This window comes from Tachysurus vachellii, chromosome 7 (genome assembly GCF_030014155.1).
Source record: "Tachysurus vachellii isolate PV-2020 chromosome 7, HZAU_Pvac_v1, whole genome shotgun sequence".
Classification (NCBI taxonomy): Eukaryota; Metazoa; Chordata; class Actinopteri; order Siluriformes; family Bagridae; genus Tachysurus; species Tachysurus vachellii.
The window spans coordinates 11,837,288-11,861,094 of record NC_083466.1 but is presented as its reverse complement, the minus strand read 5'-3'; the positions used below and the strand labels follow the sequence as shown (position 1 = coordinate 11,861,094).

The 23,807-nt window shown below is 39.4% G+C and overlaps 1 protein-coding gene and 1 long non-coding RNA gene across 8 annotated transcripts in view; one reads left to right on the top strand and one right to left on the bottom strand.

Moving 5' to 3' along the window:
• Positions 1-23,807, bottom strand: part of LOC132848533 (nuclear factor 1 B-type) — a 90,602-nt gene that overhangs the window by 58,870 nt on the left and 7,925 nt on the right. For 2 of the 7 annotated variants that reach the window (XM_060874330.1, XM_060874335.1), the window contains exons 1-2: positions 20,096-20,462; positions 13,679-14,210 (exon numbers count right to left, since the gene is read on the bottom strand). In XM_060874330.1, the coding sequence (XP_060730313.1) occupies positions 13,679-14,210; positions 20,096-20,113 (550 nt within the window). In that variant the 5' untranslated portion in view covers positions 20,114-20,462. Of the gene's footprint in view, positions 1-12,616; positions 12,719-13,678; positions 14,211-17,999; positions 18,500-20,095; positions 20,463-23,807 lie in introns of those variants that run through there. The other 5 variants (XM_060874333.1, XM_060874329.1, XM_060874331.1 and 2 more) reach the window with 5 other exon arrangements.
• LOC132848535 (uncharacterized) overlaps positions 18,936-23,807 on the top strand; it is a 7,357-nt gene continuing 2,485 nt past the window's right edge. The window contains exon 1 of the long non-coding RNA XR_009648739.1: positions 18,936-19,203. This is a non-coding gene — a long non-coding RNA (uncharacterized LOC132848535). The remainder of the gene's footprint in view (positions 19,204-23,807) is intronic.

Genomic DNA, 23,807 nt, shown 5'->3' with positions numbered 1-23,807 from the left:
TCATTCCCCACCTTAACATTCACTATAAACACTCTTTATGAAGACGTACTGCCTTATACAAACACAGGTTCTATTGAGGTCTTTGAGCCAGGCACCAAACAATAGCAAGCCTAAGTGTCCATCTGCAGCCGTATGTGTGTGTGTTTGTGTGAGTGTGTGAGTATGTGTTCCGCACAGGCGGTGTGTGTAAAATCCAATTATCAAGGCCATGGCATTAACATTCCTGCAGTCTGGCAGGTGACGGCGAAGTCCTTTCAGTGCATAAGAACGCTGCTGCCTGACCAAGAGCTGCAATGAAGACACAGACACTGGAGGCGGCGGTCCCTCGGGAGTGCGTTCAAAAACACTAGACCATTCTTGAAGGTTTTAAAGCCCTTTTTTTCAGTGGGGGTATAGGACACCGTCTGAAGCACTGAATTGCATGACAGCTAAAGGATGAGAACATGTTCCTGATTCTCTGAGGATATAAGAGGAGATGTGCACTTTATGCCGGGAAACTCACACGCTTATGTATAAGAGATTCAGTTACAAAATTATTGATTACATTTGGCTCTATTTACACGTGCAAGCAAGTTTAAAGAGTTCACAAAGTCAACTATTTGATAGAGAGGATTATGTATGTATGTATGTATGTATGTACAAAAACAACTGACAGATGAAGTAAATAATATTCATTATCTTAGCACCCTGGCACTTGTAAAGGGGTAAAGGGTGGGATATATAATAGACAGCAAGTGAAGAGAACAATTGGGTGAGTGTGAAGATCTGAGAGACTTTCACAAGGGTGAAAAGCATCAGGTCTTATGGGGTGCTCCTGGTATGAAATGCTTAGTACCTACCAAAATTAGTCCAAGGGACACTGATTAGCCCTGTCTGGTCTACAGTGGGCATTTGAGCATCAGAACTGGACCATGGTGACCTGGTCTGATGAATCACATTTCCTTTTACATTATAAAAAGTGGGGCAAGGATGCAGCATGGGAAGAAGTTAAGTCAGTGGAGGCAGTGAACTGCTCTGGGAAATGTTTCACATAATACCTACCTAAACGTTGTTGTAGACCTATACACTCTTCTATTACAGTGGTCTCTTTCAGCAGTATAATGGTATCTGCCACACTGCAAAAAAATGTTCAGAAATGATTTGAGGAACATGACAAAGAGTTCCAGGTGTTGACTTGGCCTCCAAATTCTCCAGATCTAAATCTGATCAATCAACTGTGGGATGTGCTGCACAAACATATCTGATCCAAGGAGGCTGCACTTCACAACTTACAGGACTTAAAGGATCTGCTGTTACCCTCTTGGTGCCAGATACCACAGCACACCTTTAAAGGTCTTATAGAGTCCATGCTTCAGTGCATCAGAGCTGCATTTGTACCTACACAATATTAGGCAGGTGTTTAATGTTATAGATGATTGGTGTATATAAACTAACACTATATATTAAAGACTTTAAAGTGTGTGTGTGAGTGTGTGTGTGTGTGTGTGTGTGTGTGTGTGTGTGTGTGTGTGTGTGTGTGTGTGTGTGTGTGTGTGTGTGTGTGTGTGAGAGAGTGCAGTGAGCACTTTATTGAGCTACTATATAGCTGATCTAGGACCACGGTTTGCTTTAAGTGCCAGCCTTAACAACCACCAGCCAAACCACACAACTAGCTCTCTATCTGAAACCCCACAAGCCTAGCTCCAAAAAAAATTATTTTCGTTCTCTGGCAAAACTGAAGCCCACATAAACAAAATGGAGGTGTATAGAAAAGAGTGTATCTCTTTTTTTAAGTATACCAAAAGAAAGGTAATGGAAAAAAATGAGAGAAAAGAGGCTAAGAGGCATGCCAAGTGGTCCTCATGTTACCTAAACTTTCTTAAGGGCACGACAGATCCTCTTACCCCTACTTCCCTCCTTCTAGATGGATCTTATTTCATCATTTGATTAATCCTTATTAAAAGGAGGAAAAAAATACAGCGGTTATAATACAGGTCCTCTATTCTCTTCCCTGTCACAGTATCTCACTGATAGTGTATCACCTGATCCAAGTGGGTTTTTCATATAAAATGTCATTTTTAAATCCAAATATCACAAAAACAGAAGAGTGGAATTAAAAAAAAGTAATGTATATTTATATTGCTTTTGCTATTAAAAGAAATTCACCTTTATGTGCTGAGAAAGTGTTTCTAGTCTTTAAAAACACTCATACGGTAGGTGTTGGACTAATCTTGCCTAGTGTGTGTGACTGTGTTGTAAATTGACCAAGTAATCATTACTCTTGCCAGTGTTGGTTAGGGCTACCCCAGACTCTTTCCAAGTCTTGTGCTCTCTCTCTCTCTCTCTCTCTCTCTCTCTCTCTCTCTCTCTCTCTCTCTCTCTCTCTCTCTCTCTCGTTCTGGGCAGGATCTTTGTGGCTTTGTCCACGAGCTAGGATTCACAGCCAGAGGGACTAAGCTTAATCATTCTTGGATGCAATGGAAACAAATCCTAACCTTTTTTCTGCCATTCAGAATCTTCCATTCATTCATGCTTGCTGGCACTTTCCCTGCCACCTCATGCTTGGCACACAACACCACTTTTCTTTACCACATTCGCTTTATTAAATCTTCACTCTCTTGCATGCAGTGACAACTGTGCTAAGCTTAAGAAAAATTATCCAAATTGCAAAACTTATCCTGCTCCTTCTCCCATTCTACTCCTATTGTTTTCTTTTTGTTCTGGTTGTACTTTTAATCCAGACTTTCTCCGGCTTCTCTGGGTATATATATATATATTTACACTTTTTTCAGTCACGTTATGCAAATCTGTGTGAACAAATGGAGTTGAGGCATAGATAAGTGAAGCATACGGCCCAAGAAATGGGAGGCCATTAGTCTCATGAAGAGTGTGTATTCATTTGAGTGGAGTCCAGCTGACAGTGACCACTGCAACATGCACTTCATCATTACAAACCCAGTGGGAATGTAGCCCCTGACAGGCCACTTCCCTCTACACATACATCCCAGCCTGCCACTGCAATGTGTGTGTGTTTGTGTGTGTGTGTGTGTGTGTGCGCGCGCACACACATATTTATACTGTATTTGCTGTAAAACGTTGCCTCTCTCTTGCTCAGCCAGCGGGAGTAGGAGCAGGTTGGCTGGTTGTGGATTACAGTCCGACAGTGGCCCATTGTTAATTGGGCGCCATGTGTGAAAGAACAGAGAGATTAGTTTGTACAGCTGCTGCCATTTGTCATAACTGCCCTTAACAAGACACACATGGTGAGCCTGGTTTGAGCCTCTCCAGCGTCAAGCTCCTGCTTTCACACTGCCAGAGACTTTAGCATAAGCAGATGAAGATGTTTTAATAAAAACAAACTGCTCTGATTCCTCTTCCTACCCTCAATCCCCTCATCCGAAAACACCAAGCACTCTCTGTGTTTCATTTGTTCAGTGTTTTAGGTCTGTAAGGCTAAAGGCCGCTGTGCACACGCTGTTTAATCAAGGACAGACAAGTCCACATGGCAAATTTTCTAAACAAACATGTGCTACTCTGTGGCAACTTGCACACGGTGTCAGAAAATACTGTTTTTGCAACGAGGCAGCATTTTTTAAAAGCAAAGGAGATTTTGGGTTTTTGTCTTGAAGACTTTTCTCACAAAGATCTTAAGGATCTTTATATATAATAGTATAACATAAAGATTACAAAAATTAATAATGCAAATAACAACAGTTTATTTATTGTTCTGTTGTTGCTGTTGTTGTTTAAGAAACCAGCTGTTAATATCATGTGTATTCTTTTTCTCTGAACTAACATGCAACTTTAAACCCATCTTTGGAACCACTACTTGCACGTTTCAAGAATCTGTAACATGTAGTTGCATTCTCTTTTACCGTGAAACCCTGTGAGTTACAGTTCCAGATTAGACACACATCTGAAATATTTCAAATGTTGGACTTTTTTTTCTTCAGATGACTGGACAACCATTTACACCAACCTGATTTTTCACCATACGTTATACAAATAAAAGTCATTCATTTTTCACCATACGTTATACAAATAAATTCATTTATGTCTGCATAGGCATTCATTCAAGTTTTTTTTATAGCTCTTAGGCTCTTGCTTGCTAAAGAAAAGAAAAAAAGAGGATAGTTTAAAGTATTTACAACAGTTAAGAAAATATATTTTATTTAAAATATATAATCATATATTTTTAAACTGTGATATTCCTTACATTTTAACACACTAAGTCATTGCTGTACGCTAGCACATGCAACATAACAGCCTAGCAATAGTTTGCAATAAATTTTAATTTGCAATAAATTTCCCTCTCTGTCTAAGTGAATATCTGAGACTAACCAGACAGATAACGCTGTCTTGACCTTAACTTGAGCCACAATCAGCATTTTCAGGCCACATCTCTTCCAATTAGGCCTAAGTGCATTAAAATGTGACAGCGTTCTAAGGTTAGTGATAAAGGCTAATCTGCCAGGCGGCTTTTAGTCAAGGAGCCTGATCCCAATCTATGGCTTTTCAGCTATCTGCTATACAGGAAGAACACAGTACGAGTCCCTCTAGACTAGTCTAGACTTCAGTCTAGACTTCTATTTTTCTCAGTTTTCTTTCGATAAAGCTATCTGCGAAAGTCTCCTTTCTCACTCTACACAATAGTTGTGTGTTTCTAGATTTCACACCTCTATTCGGAAAAAAAAAGGCAACCTTGTTCACAACAGCTATCGTTTCTCCCTCTCTCCACACACACACACGTTTTGGGTTTAAGGATTTGCAACAGTGTACATGATATGTGAATATAAGGGAAAGGGTAACTATACACAGACTCTGTTTAGTAAAACAATCGTGAACTCTCCTCTAATCCCTCTTCACCCAGGATCAAAGGTTCACAGTCTGTTTCGACATTAAGGTGACATTGTTCTGGAGCACGGCACTGACACTATAATATACAATATACACAATCATGCAGACTATTTATGATGTACTGATGAATTCTAGGAAGTCCCGTTAAGTTTGCAGGTCAAGTTTGGGGTATTTTGTGATTGAGGGTGAATGAATGGGGTTAAGGGCGCATAGAGAGAAAATGGAAATCCATCTGCCGGCATCCATTTTCAACCTGCTGCAAAGCCCAATTCATTCTTTTCTATTCTTTCCAGATGATTCCAGCTTCCTGACACCCAGCGTTAACCAAACCTACTAATCAGGGTTTTGAGTGTAAAATACTGATTACTCTGCCTCGCCAATATGGACACAAAAAGAAAGATAGGCTTTAATCACTTAACCAGCATTCACGTAGCGAGCGGTATCACCACTTTCCCTAGAAATGCTACTTTAATTATTCCACGTTGTTAGGTTATTATTTTGGGAGAGACGCATAATGTAATTGCAGGTTTCGGGTCTGTGCACATGTAACCGTCCTAATTACAATCTTCCATGGATTAAGGGATGTGAATTTAAATGTGTACCCTCAAAAATACACTCACACTACAGACAGATGCTGTGGTTACCCAGAGTGCATGTATGATTTTGTCTAAATGCAGGCTTCGGGAAGTCTGAATGCAAAGCGACTGAGTGTGTATTTGTGTGAGTGTGCATATGGGCAGGTTTATGCTCTGTTAAAAGACACAGAGGCACATGGAGGGAAGACAGGAGGGGGATATCGAAGTTAGTTTCCTATGCCAAGTAGAAAAGCAGGCCAATTTGAGAAGAATTCCAGTAATCTGGAAACAACATGTATATCCTTTCAATGTGGACACTCGTAACAAGGGCCCTGTGCAGTCGCCAAGGCCAGCTTTCATTAGCAGCTCCGTTACAGAGAGCTGTTACAAGAGAGCTGGCTTTAATCACAGCCAATCGAGCGCTCGTTCTTCACTTCTCTGTGTTTAACACAGACACCACTCAGAAGCTTCAGTGGTGCACTATCACTAGAATAAGTGGTATGGACTTCTTAAGAAGCATAAAACGTAGAGAGGCAGAAATGGGTTTTATATCACCATTTACATTAAAGATATACAACTTTTTTTTTTTTACTTTTCTATGAATATATTGCCCCTTGTATGCTAGATAAAAACAGAAATTCTTCATTCTTATAGCCCTAAGTGTCTCCTTTCGTATGAGCCATTAAGCACCACGGGGCACAACACGGGCATGACAAAAAATAAAATTAGTTGATTTTTCTGATAAACAGTTAAAATTGCAGTATAGATAGAGAGAAGGCTCTGTAATGGGTTAAATAAGCTTGGGATACTCTGGATACAAGGACGCATACTCGACTGCTAACCAACGCTGTATTCAGATGTATTACAGTTTCTGTTCCCTTCTGTTTCTTTTCTCACACACACTCTCTTTTCCTTGTTTTCCCAGATTTGGGGAAAATCTGACTTCACGAAATGAAAACAGGATATGATTATCACAGGGGACAGACGTTTAAATCTGTCATTCTTTAGATTAAGGAAAGGTTGGGTTTTGTGTTCATCTTGCAGGACGTCAACCGGAGACAAGGGTCAGCTATTGAGCTGCAACCCAAGTGAGAAACTAACTGAAGATCTAGAGTATTTAGATACTTGACCAATACTATTTAGATAATGACCAATACAACAAAAATCTTAAGTGACATATCCCATTCCATTCACTAACTGAGTTCTTTAAGGACCACATAAATGACTTATTGCAACTGTTAAAGATGATACATGATGATATTCCGATCATCATCGGAAATACACCCAGTGTTCTAATAATGCAATAAAGGTTTAAAAAACTTTTGGGCATCCCTGGCCATGTATTAAACAAATGCTCTCCACATAAAGTGCCAGTCTCTTGGTCAACTAAAACTATGTGTTTAATAGCTTTGCATTACTCGCCCCCCTTCAGACAGACTTGTGGTCGTCCCAGTCACGGCTGCCCTCCCTTCATCTGTGCGTTTAACTCTGAGCCGTCTGTCTCAGCAGTGGGAGGTACTGTACCAGACCAGACAAAAGAGGAGGCGGCCATCACTCTGAGGCCTGTCTGCCATGAAAAGACTTTTGCTATGGGCGGAGGGGGGAAAAGTCACAGTCTCCCTTAGCAACCTCCTCGATTGTCTCTGGCGCTCGCTGGCACCCATTCATTCGTTGTCCCCCTCGTAAAGAATGCCTGTTGGCGTGGAGACGTGCAAGACACCAGTCATCCCACAATGGAGGAATTCAGACCTTTTCTCTCTGTCTCTCTGTCTGAGTCTACCTGCATTTGACATATCCCTCTCTCACTCACACTTTCATTTAGCTTTTTGCTTTCTCAAACTCCAAAGTCTTTATAGTTTCTGGAAAACCCCTTTCTGCTAGCTCATCTCCGCTCACTCCCTGCACTTTTTCATCTCTGTGGCCATGATCATAACTGCATGATAAGGATGTCTGGTTGATAGAGGATAGAGAGGAAAGCTGTGTCAAGGCATCTGGTGACAGTAAAAGTTGTGGTGGTGCTGGTGTTGGTGGGACAAGACCCAGACACCCCGTACAGTGAGCTATAGAAAAGGACGATGAACCCATCAGTCTTCCTGTGAGGGAGGCGTGGGAGGCAAAGGAAGGAGAGAGGGGCTCTGGTGATGCTCTTTGCTCAACAGGGCCCTGGAGAGCAGTAGAGCGTTTTGGGTTCTGAGCAGATGACGTGGGACTCCAGGAAAGCAAATGCTGAAAATACAAGATAAGCTCATGGAAAAAAAAGTGAAGAGGCAAAGTAGAGATGCTTCTATGTGACCCCTGAAATGCGAGTACATTTTCAGATATATTTTCCCATTCTCACTAATTCTGGCTCAGACTGAGAGTCAACAGTGATTAAGAGCTCAAAGCTCATTTGATGAATCATTCCAAAATAAATTTCTGTCTCTCAACAGCACTTGTACACACGCCCAAGTCTTAAAATGCCATATATATAAGTAAATGCTAATGTTGCCATGGAGAGTGTTGAGTGAAAGAGGACTGGGGGTTATAGAGAGCTTACAGTTCTAGAGAGCTTACAAAATGATACAACACACACCATCATGATACCAACTCACAACATTCAACACTTTTTACGGACCATGGGAGTGCTGCTGAGTGAAAACAAGGACAAAAAACAGAAGGCAAAAGACAAGTCACCAGAACTAGGGTTAAGGTTAAAGATGTACTATAGGCAGAAGGCATGCAGTTGAGAGCATACAATGTAAGTAGGCACACTGAAAGAAAAACTACAGTAAGCTTGGAGAGACCGTTGAGAAAAAAAAGACACACCAGACAGACAAGAGAAGTAAAGGAATGAACGCTTCTCTATGGCAGTATGTGGAGTAACAGTATACCAGTGAATTAAAGCAACAGCAAAGCAGAAAGCCAGCCAGCCAGTGAGGGATGGGAGGAGGGAGGGAGGGAGGGAGGGAGGGAGGGAGGGAGAAGTGAAAAAGTGGGGACTTACATGGAGGGGAGGGAAATCAATAAAGAAGGCCAGAGAGCTGGAAGGAGCTCTAAATGGATTAGACTAAGGGAATGTGTTCGATAGGTTATGGCTTTACGTGAGGTAGTCACAGCAGACCGTGCAGAATACTAATCAGCTCTCCAGCCCTGTTAGAGGCAAAGGCCTTACTGCCTGCTCAGCACAAACACAAATCTTCCCTAAATGACCTTCAGCTTCTCAGCAGCACTTATTCCAGTCTGGGATGGTGCAGGATGAGAAGTTGGTTAAGGAATGCGATGCAACTGAAATTTTGTATGCAACAGATTTCAAAATGAATCCTTCCAAAAAAATGCATGTTTACAATACTACACTCACTGTACAAACATATCCTGACTTGTTTGAGTCTTATATGTCTTGTGCCTCTAAAATTACTCTAAATAAACTCTAAAATTAGCAAAACAGACAGAAAAATGACTAAATTGCTGACCTAATTGAGTGAACTTTCAATACACTCAGGCATTGGCTCGTTTTCTTTTTTGCCCTTGAGATAAAGTTAAGACGTATTGTGTTGCTATAGCATTTTTTCTCTCATGCTCAGACAAGCACTAGAAAAAAAAACGAACAAAGCTCAGGTCTATAGTAAAGCCCTCTTTTCATAGCGATCCCTTTCAGTGAGTGATACTTGGGAAAATCAAGAGCAAAGCAAGAAATGTATGTTTTTGCTGAAACACGTTTTTTAATTCATAAAACCTCAAAAAAAATTTTATAACACACACACAAGACCTGCGGGCTGCTGAGATTTCCATTTGGACTGAAGTTGTAGCGGCAAATCCCTCCTCCCTCCCTTTCTCCCTTTATGTTTAATGTGGTGGTACACCAGTGTACTAAAACATCAAACAGAAGCTATTGCCTTTCATTTCCACAACTGAAACCAAGTCGTGCGTTGTTGCTCCAAACTCAGTGATGGGACACACATAGAGGGAGAGAAGCAGGGAGACATCTGTATTGGTTTTAGGACCAAGTCAGTAGCTGCAGGCCTACAAATGGATCGACCACACGCTTTCTTTCTGTCTCTCTCTGAACAGATATCCTTACAACCACCACAGCCACAATGGCTCACTGGAAACAATTAGCTAACAAACAAATAAATACCTAAACAAAAACAAATGCCGCTGAGCCAAAGGTGTTCCTTATTGTAACGGTTTTCAACACAAGCTGCATTCAGTGGTCCAAAGTCCAAACTATCACTGCCTCTGTGGTTCGGAGTGTGTGTGTGGTGTGTGTGTGTATGTGTGTGTGAGACAGAGAGAGACAGAGAGAGAGAGAGAGAGAGCACGGAAGTGTGTGTGTGTGTGTGTGTGTGTGTGTGTGTGTGTGTGTGTGTGTGTGTGTGTGCGTGTGCGTGTGTGAGACAGCAAGAGAGAGAGCAAGGGAGTGTGTGTGCGTGTGTGTGTGTGTGTGTGTGTGTGTGTGTGTGTGAGTGTGTGTGTGTGTGTGTGTGTGTGTGTGTGTGTGTGTGGATCTGGGCAGCTCTCCCATTGGACCAGATTCTGAGTGTAGTGTACAATTGCCATTAGCGATCTTGAACTTCTGCTACAAGTGGAAATGAAAGAGAGAGAGAAAGAGAGAGAGAGAGAGAGAGAGAGAGAGAGAGAGAGAGAGAGAGAGAGAGAAAGAAAGAAAGAAAGAAAGAAAGAAAGAAAGAAAGAAAGAAAGAAAGAAGTGGATATGAAGTACTTAGGCATTGGCAGGGGTGGTGACCTGACTCTACCACAGACTCAGCCAACTGGAAAACTAGGCCAACTGTAACACTTTCCTCAAAGAGCTAAACACATGCTCAACACCACCATCACACACAGATATATACACACACCCAATGTGTATAGAGGAGTGTTACAAGGCGAGGAGGTGGCCATCGCTCTTCTGACCCACACGTGTAGAGGTCAGAAGAGGCGTGAGGGGGCTCTAGGTGCACCCTCAATCCCTCCACACAATCCTCTTCAAACCCCTAGTCTGCCCCCGCATGTGCCGGCCTCCTCTGTGTTTTCACAGATCCGTTGTGCTCGATTTAACTTCACAGGACACCCACAGCATCTTTTAGCCAAGGTCTTGACACAGAGGCCAAAAGTTAAGTTGCACGCTCGTAAAACAGACATCTACAACATGGTCAAGCAAATAATAAATAATCTGCCACCTGGACAGTGCACAATAAAATATGTGCAGCTTTAAAGGAATAAAAAAAGAAGAAAATGGAAATTGTATTGGTGAAATTAGTCATTCAGTTCTGTGCTGATTATCTATAAATTCCACCAAAATTAAAGAAGCAGAATAAATATTTTCTAGGCTTTGACAACACACAAAAAAAAAGAAATTCAAGCTTCCATAATTATAAGCCCTAAAAGAAAAAACTATTTAAAATGTATTCAACCAAAACAAGCATAGATATATGTAACATGCATGGTGCTAGGAGATTATACATATTTCTAAAAATTAAAAGCAAGCAATGTCTTATTTTATACAATTAACTAAATCTTTGTCTAAATATAAATTCTCTGATCCTATGGTGTATTTTGTTCATTTTCTTTGCTATAATTTTCATCATCATTTCTCCTACCTGCAAATGTGAACAATAAAATGTAAAAAAAAAAAAAAAAAAAAAAAAAAGGATTTTTTTTGTTGTTTTTTTTTTTAGGTTTTTTTTTGTAATGTGATTAGTAACTGAAAGCTAAATATTAGTGCACCTCCCTTTTCCATGCAGCCTTGTTATGAGTTCAGAAATGAAGTCAGTGTGAAATGTTCCTTGCTTCACACGTCCTGACTTGACTTGCAATACAAGTAAAGGAACAGCTCGTTGAAATTTGTGAAAGATGATCACATGCTTTAATAGCATTTTGTGCTGGAAAATGGTTTTGGATGAATATGTTGTATGTCTGTAAGGATGGAGCTGAGCCAAAATCATGAGACATACAAGTCGACTCTGTTACACTTTGTTTAAACCTTGTTGTTTCTGGGTTTGTCCACAGTGACGCACCGATTTCTTATTTTTTTTAAATGATTCAAGACAGATAATGCTGGTGGTGACAGAGCAGTGATTTTCTTAAGGAAGAAGCCTGAACAGCACACAGAGACCGCCACAATGGCTACACTGGGCTCAGTGAGGCTGGACATGGCATGATGCCCACCGCCTTGCATACCAGTCCTTCCTGCTATTCTCCTTACCCCTACACTGATCTGCTCATTCACCATGGTACTGCAACACAGTCCAGCTAGCTTAGTGTGATTCACAAAAACCGAGGGCATGATGCCCGGTGTTTTCTCCTGTGCCATGTGGCTCAGGCTAATGTTAAAACTACCGCTGTGCACTGACTAGCAACAGCATTGGACATAACAGTGACACATAGTGCCAGGCTTAACTAGTTGTGGCAAGTTTATGTCCTGCGATAAACCGCTTGACGTTTAGTCACTTGCTTTATTTTCAAAACAATACCATAAACATTTCGACAAAATTCACAGCTGCTATGCTACAAACGTGACATTCAGTGAAGCCAATGCTTTACAGACACAAACATCAAATTTTGTTCGAGATGCAAATTTTTTGTAATATTCTTTATTTAAAATGCGTCATGTTGATTTGTACAAAAGAAATCATGACGGCTGCCATTCTGTCGGTGTCAAAAACTTTCCTCTATGCCCACTGCATTGCAGATGCCAGCTAACGAATCAAAGGCATGCAAGCAGACAAAGAGGATTTGATGCCAACCGCCATTCCTCCATCACTGGCACTCTCCATGCCACTCTCCTAGCACAACACAAACAAAATGGCCGCCCTGGATGTGCTACTACAATGTGGGGGCATTATTTGGATATGGGCATAGGGTCCAGAGGACAAAACATGCTCCTGTAATGGATTAAACCACTAAACAGACTCACCACTTTTAGTTTATAGTTAATAGTCTCTTACCGTCATATTAAAAAGAAAAAACAGAAGAGTAGCAAATAATATACATAGAAAATGTTAATTAAATGAGTTTTTATGGTAATTTCAAATTCATTAAAAAGATTTTTTCTCTCAGATAAAGATCACAGTTTTGTGCTATGTCTATGTCAGAAAACTTTCTAAGAATTTAAACCACACTTCCTGATTATTTACAGAATTTATATTCCTCGTATCATGCTGGATGCTGTTAAAACTGTACAATAATTTTTTTTTTTTATAATTTTATCGCAATAGTGTAAAACTGTATTTTTTTTTTGTGGCACAAAAGCGGCTAGCTTATACCTCTATTCAAACCAATATAAGAGATTTAGACCACGGTTGAGTGTCAACGGTCGAATGCACGTCGTCCTACAAAGACACAAAAGAGAGGGTGATGCCAACCCTGGTGCCAGTGGCAACCATTATTGTCCCTCCGCTATGCCTTCTGCTTAGCCTGGCACTTTGCTCGTACAAAATGGAGGCGCTAAGCCTGGCAATAACCCACCTCCTCCTCGCACAATCATTCAAACACATGCAGGCTCACATGTATTCTAGAATAAAACACAAACAATATGTTGGCATCTAATGTAATAGGGAAAGATTTGTTTAAATGTTTGGAATACAGTAACTTTTAGTAGAATGGAAGATTTTTCAGAGGACCTTTCAGGCTAGTTAAATTTTCTTTAAAACAGGAAACAAGAATGTTGTGTATATATATATATATATATATATATATATATATATATATATATATATATATATATATATATATATGTATAGAGAGAGAGAGAGAGAGAGAGAGAGAGAGAGAGATTTCCGTATTCTTCCATAATCCCTAAAAATTAGTCAAAGATTAAAATAAATACTGCATGGTAAAAAAAACAATTAAAATATTTTTTATAAATACAAAACATTTAGTACAATTAAAGTACATTTATTCTACTAACTAACTTCTTATTCTAGGGCATTACCATTAAATTTTACAGTGTAGTAGTGACTGCCTTGAAAGTACACTTAAATTAATTTCATACACAGATCTTTGATTTGATATTAGATCATAATCACAGAAAATAACTGGCCTGTTTGAGAGACAGAATACTGAAAAATGTAACAGATTGAAACAACAGAACATAGAAAATCTAAATGTTACTGCTGCTTTGAATGATTTCATGTTGAGTAGAATCACATAAAATTGTTAATGAAGTTAGGTTTAACAGGCCGAAGTTACTCGGGCCTCTGTATCTCGGAGTCAAAGCGCACAGCCTTGAAACAGTTCACAGTAACATCTCCCTCTCACCCGTCCATTTTCCATTCTTTCAGTGAACTTACCTTGATCCTGGACATAGTAGGCCAGGAAGAGGTCGAGCTCCTTCACTGACACGGTGATGTGGTGCGGCTGGACACAGAGCGCCTGATTGGTGCAGTGGGGTGATTTGACTAAGCGCTCTCCATCCGTGCTCTCCAGCGGGATGCCTTTGAACAGGATCACCATCACAAGGTCCAGGCGCCACACTTTATCCGCCTGGCGGAGACAGTCGATACGTCGGATTTTGCCCTTCTGGTCAGGGTTGGAAAGCACGCAGCACGGGTGCTTCTTGCCTGTCACGCTCAGCACAAAGTCCTCACGGTACTCCTGCCGGATGTCCTTGCGCAGCTTGGCCAGTAGACGCGATGCCCACTTCTGCTTGATCTCGGGTTTCTCGCTCAGCAGCTCGTCTTTTACGGCGCGCTCCTCGTCCTTGGACATGCGCTTCTCGTGCTTCTTGAAGTACTTGCGCTTGCGGGCCTGCAGGTTGAACCAAGTGTAGGCAATGGAGCGCACATGAGGAAGGAGTGCCTCAATAAATGGATGGAACTCGTCCTGGGAGAGCGAAAGAGGCAAAAAAAAGAGAAAGACAAAAAAATACAGTGAACAGGAGTAGACGTGACCTTTTTGGCATTGGATTCCTGATCAAGCGGCCAAGTGAGCATTTGGTCCAAAAACAAAACAGAAGAAAAACTTACCTCTTATGAAACAAAACAAACAAAACTGACTGTTTAGTAAGCACACGACAAGGAGATGAAATGAATCACTTGACAGCCGTTCAGACCACAAAACCACAAAAGCCCTTAAAACATTTACGCACACTCAGCAACCAGAAATACAACGCACAGAGAGGCATTACACACACTTTGAAAACAAATTTTACAAATTATTATTTTACAATTTAGAGAAGCCATTCTTTTTTTTTAACTCAGTATTTCTGAAAAAATTAAATACAAATAAAAACCTGATACCGCAATGAAAGGAGAGTTCATCTACCATTTCTGCTGGGTTTACAGCAACGCTAGTCTGTATGGGGCTGCAGGTGTTGCAGGCACACAGGACGAGGATACCACTGTTTATCACGTTGGCTCACGCTGTGCCAACATACAACAGACAGTTAGATGAGCAGCACTCACGCTTTCCCCTGCCTCTCTCTCTCTCTCTCTCTCTCTCTCTCTCTCTCTCTCTCTCTCTCTCTCTCTCTCTCTCTCTCTCTCCACTATCAGAGCTGTATGTGCTTGTGCACCAGGGCATGTGTCCCTCACACGTACAGCTCTCTTATCAAGCAATCCTGCATTCCTGCAGCACTACTGCCACATGGCCCTACAGCAGCCCAGATGACCCTCTAACAAAGCATGCAAAAACAGAATCTATTGGCCGTCAATATAAATTTAAAAATAAATAAATAAATAAATAAATAAATAAACAAACAAACAAATAATAATAATAATAATAATAATAATAATAATAATAATAATAATAATAATAATAATAATAACATTTTATATTCTAAATACAAAACTACACATATGCAAAGACAGTCAGACTGGAAATTAATTATAAAAAAAATGAAGGGAAAGTTTCACATTTCCAGCAATGTGTCTGCTTTGCCTTTGGGACGTTTTGTGATGCAGGGGGTCACTTAAGTTGTTAGCCAAAATGAGCAGCAATTATTCCCAGCCCCTCTTAAAATCAAACCAAGATGGACAATGAAAATGGCATCTTGGCTCAATCCTGACATTCCTTCTGCTCCAAAGCTCTGTAAGAGTGCCATTAAAAAAAAAGTCTGCTGCCAAGTAAGCAGTAACACCTACAGGCTCAATTCGCAAGCGTCTTACACACTACAGGCCTATTCGGGTTCCTCCACTGCAACATGTTAGTTGTACTGTGCAATGTGCTACACTAAATCTGCTGCCAGGTTTAAAGGCAATTCAGTAACATATGGGTAGTGTTTCACTTTTCTTTTTTTTTTTTTATAAAAAATCAATAACATAACATCAGTGTCAGTAATATAACATAGGCGGCTATCTATCTTACCTCTAAAACATTTACATAATATTTTAAAATGAATAAAACTACGTAGTTACTAGTCTTCAAATGTATTGAGCTAAATAATATTAGATGTGAGATAAGACATTTAATTCTTTCTTGAAGAAAAGGAATTAGTTGAAAAACAAACTTTGGGAATCTTAAGAATCTCAGAAAAAAGTGAAACATACCAATTTTTCTGAAAAAAACAAAACAAAAGGAATGAGAATTTGTTTTCTTGTGCCTTAGCCCATTAAAAGCTGAATGTGTACTAGAAGAGTTAAACCACAGATTATTCTTTATTTATGCAGGCAGCTTACTGCTCCATGGGAAACCGCAACCAGCACTACACTCCCCATATCTCTCCCTAACAACGTATCCCTCACACACACCACACCAACATTTAACCACCGCTCATAAACTACATAAATCAGCAACTAACAACTAACATAAACATTCTAGTATAATACTTTTACATACGGGGAATCTCGACGCAGTTACTAATTTGGCAGTGGTATGTAAATTTAACTTTTTAAACAATAAATAAGCTATAAGGCCACACTACAAAGTTTTAATTATTTTGTCAAATGCATTGCAATTAGTTTTAGTATATTACAATCAATAATAATCTGTTTTAATATTACAGTGTAGAGTAATCATTGCGCTAGATGCAGCCTATTGTTGTACATAAATTACTTTGGCCTTCACAATTCTTTATCCCCAAATTCTAGATCCATATATTAAACACTTTTAAATTAAACAAAATGCCTTTGTTGTGATAACAAGAGCATGTGATGTATGCAAAAGAAAAATATTTGTCTCAGGGATTTTTAACAGGTCCTGCGGCAAAGAAAAATAGTTGTACAATGTACAGTTTGAAGCATAAATGTAATAACAAATTCTAATTAATAATATGTATTTTCAATTCACCTGTAAATAATCAGTCTGGTAGTGAACGGGAAATTTTACTAAGACTTTAAATCCACAGGCATTAAAATGTACTCCATATGATCTTACTCAAAGATACTTTACTTAATGATAACTCTGCAAATCGCATAATTCCTGATATAATTATATGACAGAAAGAACCAGTATATCATATCATTATACTCTTATTATAAGTATAATGGCTTTAATTGGCTGGTAGTTATAGGACTTTCTCCTTGTAGGTCTCTGCCATGGTAGTAATAAACTGATGTAGTTACACAGTTATAAGCATGCATGTATATATACAGTACGTATATATATATATATATATATATATATATATATATATATATATATATATATATACATACACACACACACACACACACACACACACACGCACACACATATATATATATATATATATATATATATATATATTCTATAGCAGTTTATACATTATGTTTTCGGATTGATTTTTTTCTTGCCACGTTATTATAGAATATGTAATATAATGTAAAGTTCAGGATTACAGTAAACTACATTAAGACTAATCCATGTGTCGGCTATGTGTGAAGTTCGTCTTTGCGCCAGGTTCAGCCTTCCTTTGTACTAAACCATATCTCAGTCAATCACTCGGTGGTGCCAAGCAAAATATAAACAGTAAAATTGTGTCAGCCAAAGCTGGAGGACTCGGTCCAACCGCTCAATCGGCTTTATCACTGTTTTCATCTTAATTCACTCAGCTAGTGGCTCTGTGTTTAAAGTCTGCGCGCTTCTGGCCAAGTGCACTAGAAGTAAAAAAAGATAACATAGAAGCGTCAAAAAGCACCGAGTCTAAAATCTAAACCTCTTCTTTCCCTTCTGTTCGCCTGCTTTACATCACACACCTTTTTTCTGTAAATCTACAGCCTTGTGCGGCAACGGACGTGAGATTTATGGCGAAACTAAACTAGGCGCTTTACGCACGATGTAAATGTCCAACGTTAATGCGCTCTTTTCGAATAATCTAATGCAATCTGACATCTTCAAGTTCGCTAAACTCTTCCAGGACACACACGAGTAACTTCTGTGGTGTAAAGTAAAATAATTTCCCGAGTCAAAGAAAAGTACACAATATTCACTCTAAGCGCGTAAAAGGTGGATTTAAATCAACGCTTTCATTAACGCGCAGTTTATGCTGTGCTACATCTCAAGCCCTTTACCCTGTTCATATTGTTAAAGAAAACATCATTATTTAGCCAAACGTTGAACAGTGATACAGAAACAGTGGTTCGCATTTCACAAAAAATAATAATAATAATAATAATAATAATAATAAAGCTCATCTACGGCGCCTATTCAGCAATATTTAAAAGCATAATCAATAAGGGATCCGTAAAGCTCTACCTGCGTTAGACAAATCGGTGAATACATCATGACCTCGGCCGCCAGTGCAGATAAGAACGATCGGTCACCAAAGTCCGGTTATTATCGGTTCATTCTCCCGAGCCCATGCTGCACCGTGCACGGCCCAATGGAACTTGTCCTCATTCAAAAGCGAGAGAAAAGCTTCATCAGAAACCGGCGGCGAACTTCGCAGATCCCAGCTCGAGCATTTAAAGATTCCCACGAGAGCTCAGAAGCACAAAAGACTGAAGCGGAGTGTCTTCAGGAGCACAGAACGCATCCGCAGAGAGAGAGCGAGAGCTCCAGCAGGACTGAATTGAAGAGGGGAAAAAAAACACCCCACTGTCTCTCTCTCTTTCTCTCTCTCTCACTCCCTCTGATGCTGCTTTTAAAGGGGAAATCTTAAAGAATGTCACAAGTGCGGGTCGAAAACTAGAAGGCGCCAAATTTCTGATCCTGTTTTCAAACTTGATATTATATCAAACGGTAACACCCTCTAGTCTGCTGGATCCTAACGAATCAGTCTCACGAGTTTTTTTTTTTTTTTTTTTTTTATTTCATTACAAAGTCAATACTCCTCCTCTTCCAGCAAACGCGTCTTATATCACACAACCCACCTTCAGGTCTCCCTCTCACACCACAGCATTTACAAATGATCACTGGATTTTCCCCACTTTATGTTCCAAATGTATATCCCGATATTTATCCCCATAAATATATGATGTGTTCAAGTTCAAGCGCGTAAATATTGAAATATTCAAATAACAGTAATACAAAGTGATGTGCGTCTGAAGTAAGAATGCATTTTTATCACAGCTACACCTTCAGCTAAGGTAGGTTAGTAACTCTAAGAACAATGTATCTAATAATATAACAGAGGGAATAGACCTTGACTTTATAATGTTACATGTGTTATAAGTCACGGTGGGACAGATTGTCATGGCCTTTCCAAAAAGTTCTACCATGTGAACCCTCGCAGCATTGTCTCAAAGCAATAAGGCCTGTGTGTCATTCCTACAGAACCGGTTATTTGTGTGGTTACGTGTAGATGAGATGTTTTGTTCCAGGGCTTTTTTTTGTATGGGTGGATCTATAGCCATAATGAGAGAATGATTTTCTTCAAGTGAACCGACAATTACTGTACACAAAGTGACAAAACAGAGTGAAGGAATTCCAGCACGGATTGCAGATCAAATGGTTATTGGTAAGTGAGTTACATTTACATTAGTTTTCACTACAGACTTTGTCGTGCTTGTTTAACAAGAGTGTGGTAATGAAACACTTTTGGAAACTGGACGCGTGTCCTGTATGCCGCTTGACCGCGCGGACCCGGGAGACACTGATCTTTATTCACACCACGTCACGTCGTAATTTCATGTCAAAGTCTACAAAGCCTTCCGCACTCCACCCCCTGTGCGTCCACTAACGCACCGGACAATGTCTCCTAACCGGCGCACTTTTAGGCGCAGCGCAGCGTCTTATTCAAGGTCACACAGCCGCCAGACTTCATGCGCTCACGCTTAGACGACTCATTTAGACCTGTAATAATTTTACAATATGAGATATTAAACAAAAAAAAAAGCGTTTAAAAGTTCAAAGTCATGTTTGTCACAAAGCAACGACGCGCGGAACGCAAGCGTGTAAATCAGTGGACAAACGTGAACAAGACAAACGTGAACTTGGCAAGTCGCAAGCAGCGGTGTAGTAAAATTTAACCACTTGGCTAAAACACAACTTGCCCGAGAATATTCACTCTCTGGCTGTGCAACGTGCCAAAAGTGCAGTGCTACAAGGGGGCGAGGTAGCTAAAAGCAGGAGACATGCCAAGAGCTGACTGATCTCTTTAGGCGCAAACCCTGTGCCGACTTCTGACACACGACGATATGACCCACATAGGATGTCTGCCAACGCAAAACAGAAACAATCCAGCATATATACCGCCATTCTCCAGCAGCTTTCACAACCAATTCACTCGAAACATGGGACTACATTCAGCTACAGACTTCCGTCTCCAGAAGCTAGAGGAACACATTTGCACATGAACTTAAAAGTATTTACAAAATGATTGCAAGATATTAGATTCCATGGTAACGTACCATTGCACTGTATTGCATGGATTTAAACTGGTGTCCAGGAGGCGGTGTGAAACTCAAGCCGGTAGCTTCACATGTCTCAGATTCAAACAACGTAGCCTACTTTTTAGACTTTTTTTTTCTGTTCTTTTCTTTTCTTTTCTTTTCACGCTGAAGTGCTCTGAAAAATGCACACCGGAAGAGAATTCTTGGCAGACAGGAGGCAAAATCAAGTCAGCGAACACCTCAGATTTTTTTTTCTAATCTTCCTTCCTCTGCGAGTCAGACTTTTGGATAGGTTTTTAGTGGTTGAGTTGAACGCGGTCCAGAAGAGGCAGAGTTTTTGGAACTGGGCACGTCTGCGCCTTTACTTTCTCTGTCTGTGTGTCGTCGCTGCTGATCGCAGCTCTTGGAATCGGCGTTCTAGGCTCTGATTGGCTGAAGCGCTGTTGGCCCTTCGCGCGCCGCTCCGCGTCCTGCGCCGCGCACTTCCGCCTCACCCCCGTGCCCGCGCAATTCGCGTATGAGCGCGCAGCAAGTCAAAAAAAACAAAATGAACGGATTCCGACATTATGAATCCCGTTTATTTTAATAAAACTAGAGCACTTTAAAAACGCATTTTTCATGACAGTCTAGTTAGCTTTAGGAATATGTTCAATTTTGCCGTGCCAAAAGAAAAAGCCGTAGAAATAGGCATAGAAATAAAAAAAAGAACAGCAACAATAAAATAAATAATAACAAAACATCATCATAATCATAACAATAACATAATAATAATAATAATAATAATAATAATAATAATAATAATAATAATAATAATAATAATAATAATAATCTAACATTTACCAATTGAGGTTAAAAAGTCACTCACACAGCTATTTCGGTTTTTAAACATTACATTTTTTGTTATTGACAATTCAGGTTTAATACCATTGTATAAAAAAAATACTATATGGTTTACTGTACAGTACAGAATAAATACTATGTACACACTGTTGGAAGAACGATTGCATGAGCACAATGATGGCATTGATCCAGACCTCAGCAACCACCATTCCAGAGACACACTATCTGTTCCGACAGAGGAATCATTGCTCGACTCTCCATACAAACAGCAGCATATCATATAGCTTCACACACCACAATTATTCTACCTACACACACATATCCTCAGTCTGCAATGGCATGCAAGCTGGTGTTAATGTTTAAAATCTGATTATAATGACATGTAGAACACAACAAACAGTTATGCTCAATAAATTCTAGTTCATTTTGAATTACTATTTAATAAATATGCAATTGTTTGTGAGAAAATAATCCACACCAAAACAATCAGTTAAACGTATACACAGTGTTTTATAAATATAAAGTGCTGGTTATTTTACTGCTACATATTTTACTGCTGTGTGTGTGTGTGTGTGTGTGTGTGTGTGTGTGTGTGTGTGTGTGTGTGTGTGTGTGTGTGTGAGTGTGTGTGTGTGTGTGTGCGTGTGTGTGTGTGTGTGTGTGTGTGCGGGAACACAAGCTGTCCAGCTATACAAAATGCCAAAAATTCATAATTATATGGCTCGACAGAACAATTACATTAAATGTACATGCTGAATATTGTTACTGAATCAACATTTATTACAATTTAATAAATGTAATAATACTTTAATAAGACAGCTATTTGATTACATTTGAAAGATTTGTATGATTTATGTGGATTTATTTTCATATATATTTACATTCTCATTTTACTGCAGAATGACACCCGAATGTGGTGTTTATGAAAATCCTCGGGAGTCTGTGGGAATAAAATCAGAAATAGCTTTGGCAAAAATCGACGACAAATCAACAACTGTATCTTTTAATAATTGCGATTTATGCCAGTTACGTAATCTGACCTCAGAATCAGTTATGATAACAAACCGCACAGTGTGTAGTGCATGGCGTGAAATCCCTGTCTCTTACTTACCACACAGATTAAGTAACATGCACAAAAAAAGAGCCGAGTTTATTACTCTCTCTCTCTCTCTCTCTCTCTCTCACACACACACACACACACACACACACACACACACACACACACACACACACACACAAACACACAAACACAGCGAGACGTTGCGGACACCGGCAGCTCATACAATTTTTTGCGCAACTACGTTGTCTTGTATTTTTCACACTTAAAAAAGTAAAGTCGATGTAAAAACCATCACTTCCCGACACATTCAACTGTGTCATATTTCTTCGAGTTAGTGCAAATGATCACACTTAACAAAGCAGACAGGGGAGTAGTTTAAAAGTTGTCTTGGCTGCAGTAGGTGCTGTGGGAGGAGAAGGCGGTATGGTGAAGTGCTCCCCTAAATTGCCTAGAACTTTCCCCACTCATCTACAACCTTAGGAAATAAGCATAGTAGCTGTTCATAATCATTTTATAAAAATCGGATTTTTTTAATTCTTTGTGCTTTGTGTTTATTTGCCACACGTGACTGATGATTTGCTGGAAGTTTTCAAGGCATGTGCGGCGCGTGGAGCACAGAGAGAGCGCGAGAGAGAGAGAGAGAGAGAGAGAGAGACTGAAGCGCGCTCTTCGGTTCCTGCGTCTTCACACTGGGTTATGGCAATGTGTCAGATTGAGGATTTTGAATCCTGAAAGCTGTGTAAAACTAAGATTTGTGTTCTTACGGAACATCTAGACGAGATTAAGTTTGGAGCCACACGTTCAGACGGCCACTGATTAATGCACTCGGAAACCACAAGTGAGTGTTTAATGCAGGTTTCTCCCAAACTCGAGGGAAATCCTCTATACGTGGCAGCCCAGGAACCCTTCAACTCCGTTATGTAAGAGAAATGAATTGCTCTATATGCCGTTTTGCTACAATAGAAACTGTTTTGTGTGAATTTTTGAGGAAAACTTGAAACATGCGGCTCTATTAAACTTTTGTGTTGCCTGTGTTTCTTTGCACGTTTTTTCCCCCTTCCATTCGATTCTCACTTATAACCTTCAGCCATTTGACTGGGTGATAATGATGATGATGATGACTATTATTATGTTGTTGTTGTTGCTCATAATAATAATAATAATAATAATAATAATAATAATAATAATAATAATAATAATAATAATAAAACCAGAAACTATTTTCTAGCCTTATAAAAAAAAGAAATTATAGCAGGAAATTTATTTATTTAAGTGCTGTTTACTGTTACAAATGGCATGATTTGATCTATATAAATACAGCTATATGCATAATCTATATGCAGATATAAGCATGGCAGAATAAATCAGATATATTAAATATTTTGTAATGATATAATGTATCTTGACAAAGTGAGCAGCACATCAGCATTTTCAAATTATAGCATTTTGTTTGGAACAAGTTCAGTTTAATAATGTTTTATTTAACAAATGATGTGTAAATTTTTTTGGCTGCTCCAAATTAATCTATAAGCATATATATTATTTCTGAAAATATTGCATATTCTTTTTCTTTCAGATCTGCATTTGTCTGACTTTTTTTTACAACTATTTTTTTTACAAATATACCCAAGCAGTGGATTTATGAAGCCCTACAACTGTATCAATGTTTTCATTCACTATTTAAAAAAACAACGTGATTAAATCACTTTGTTTCTTAATATATATGGTCTTAGTAAAATCAAATAGATTATTTTTGATGGTATACATGAAGTGCAAGATTAAAAATTACATTTTTGGACATTTTAACTATTCTACACATACATATAGAAC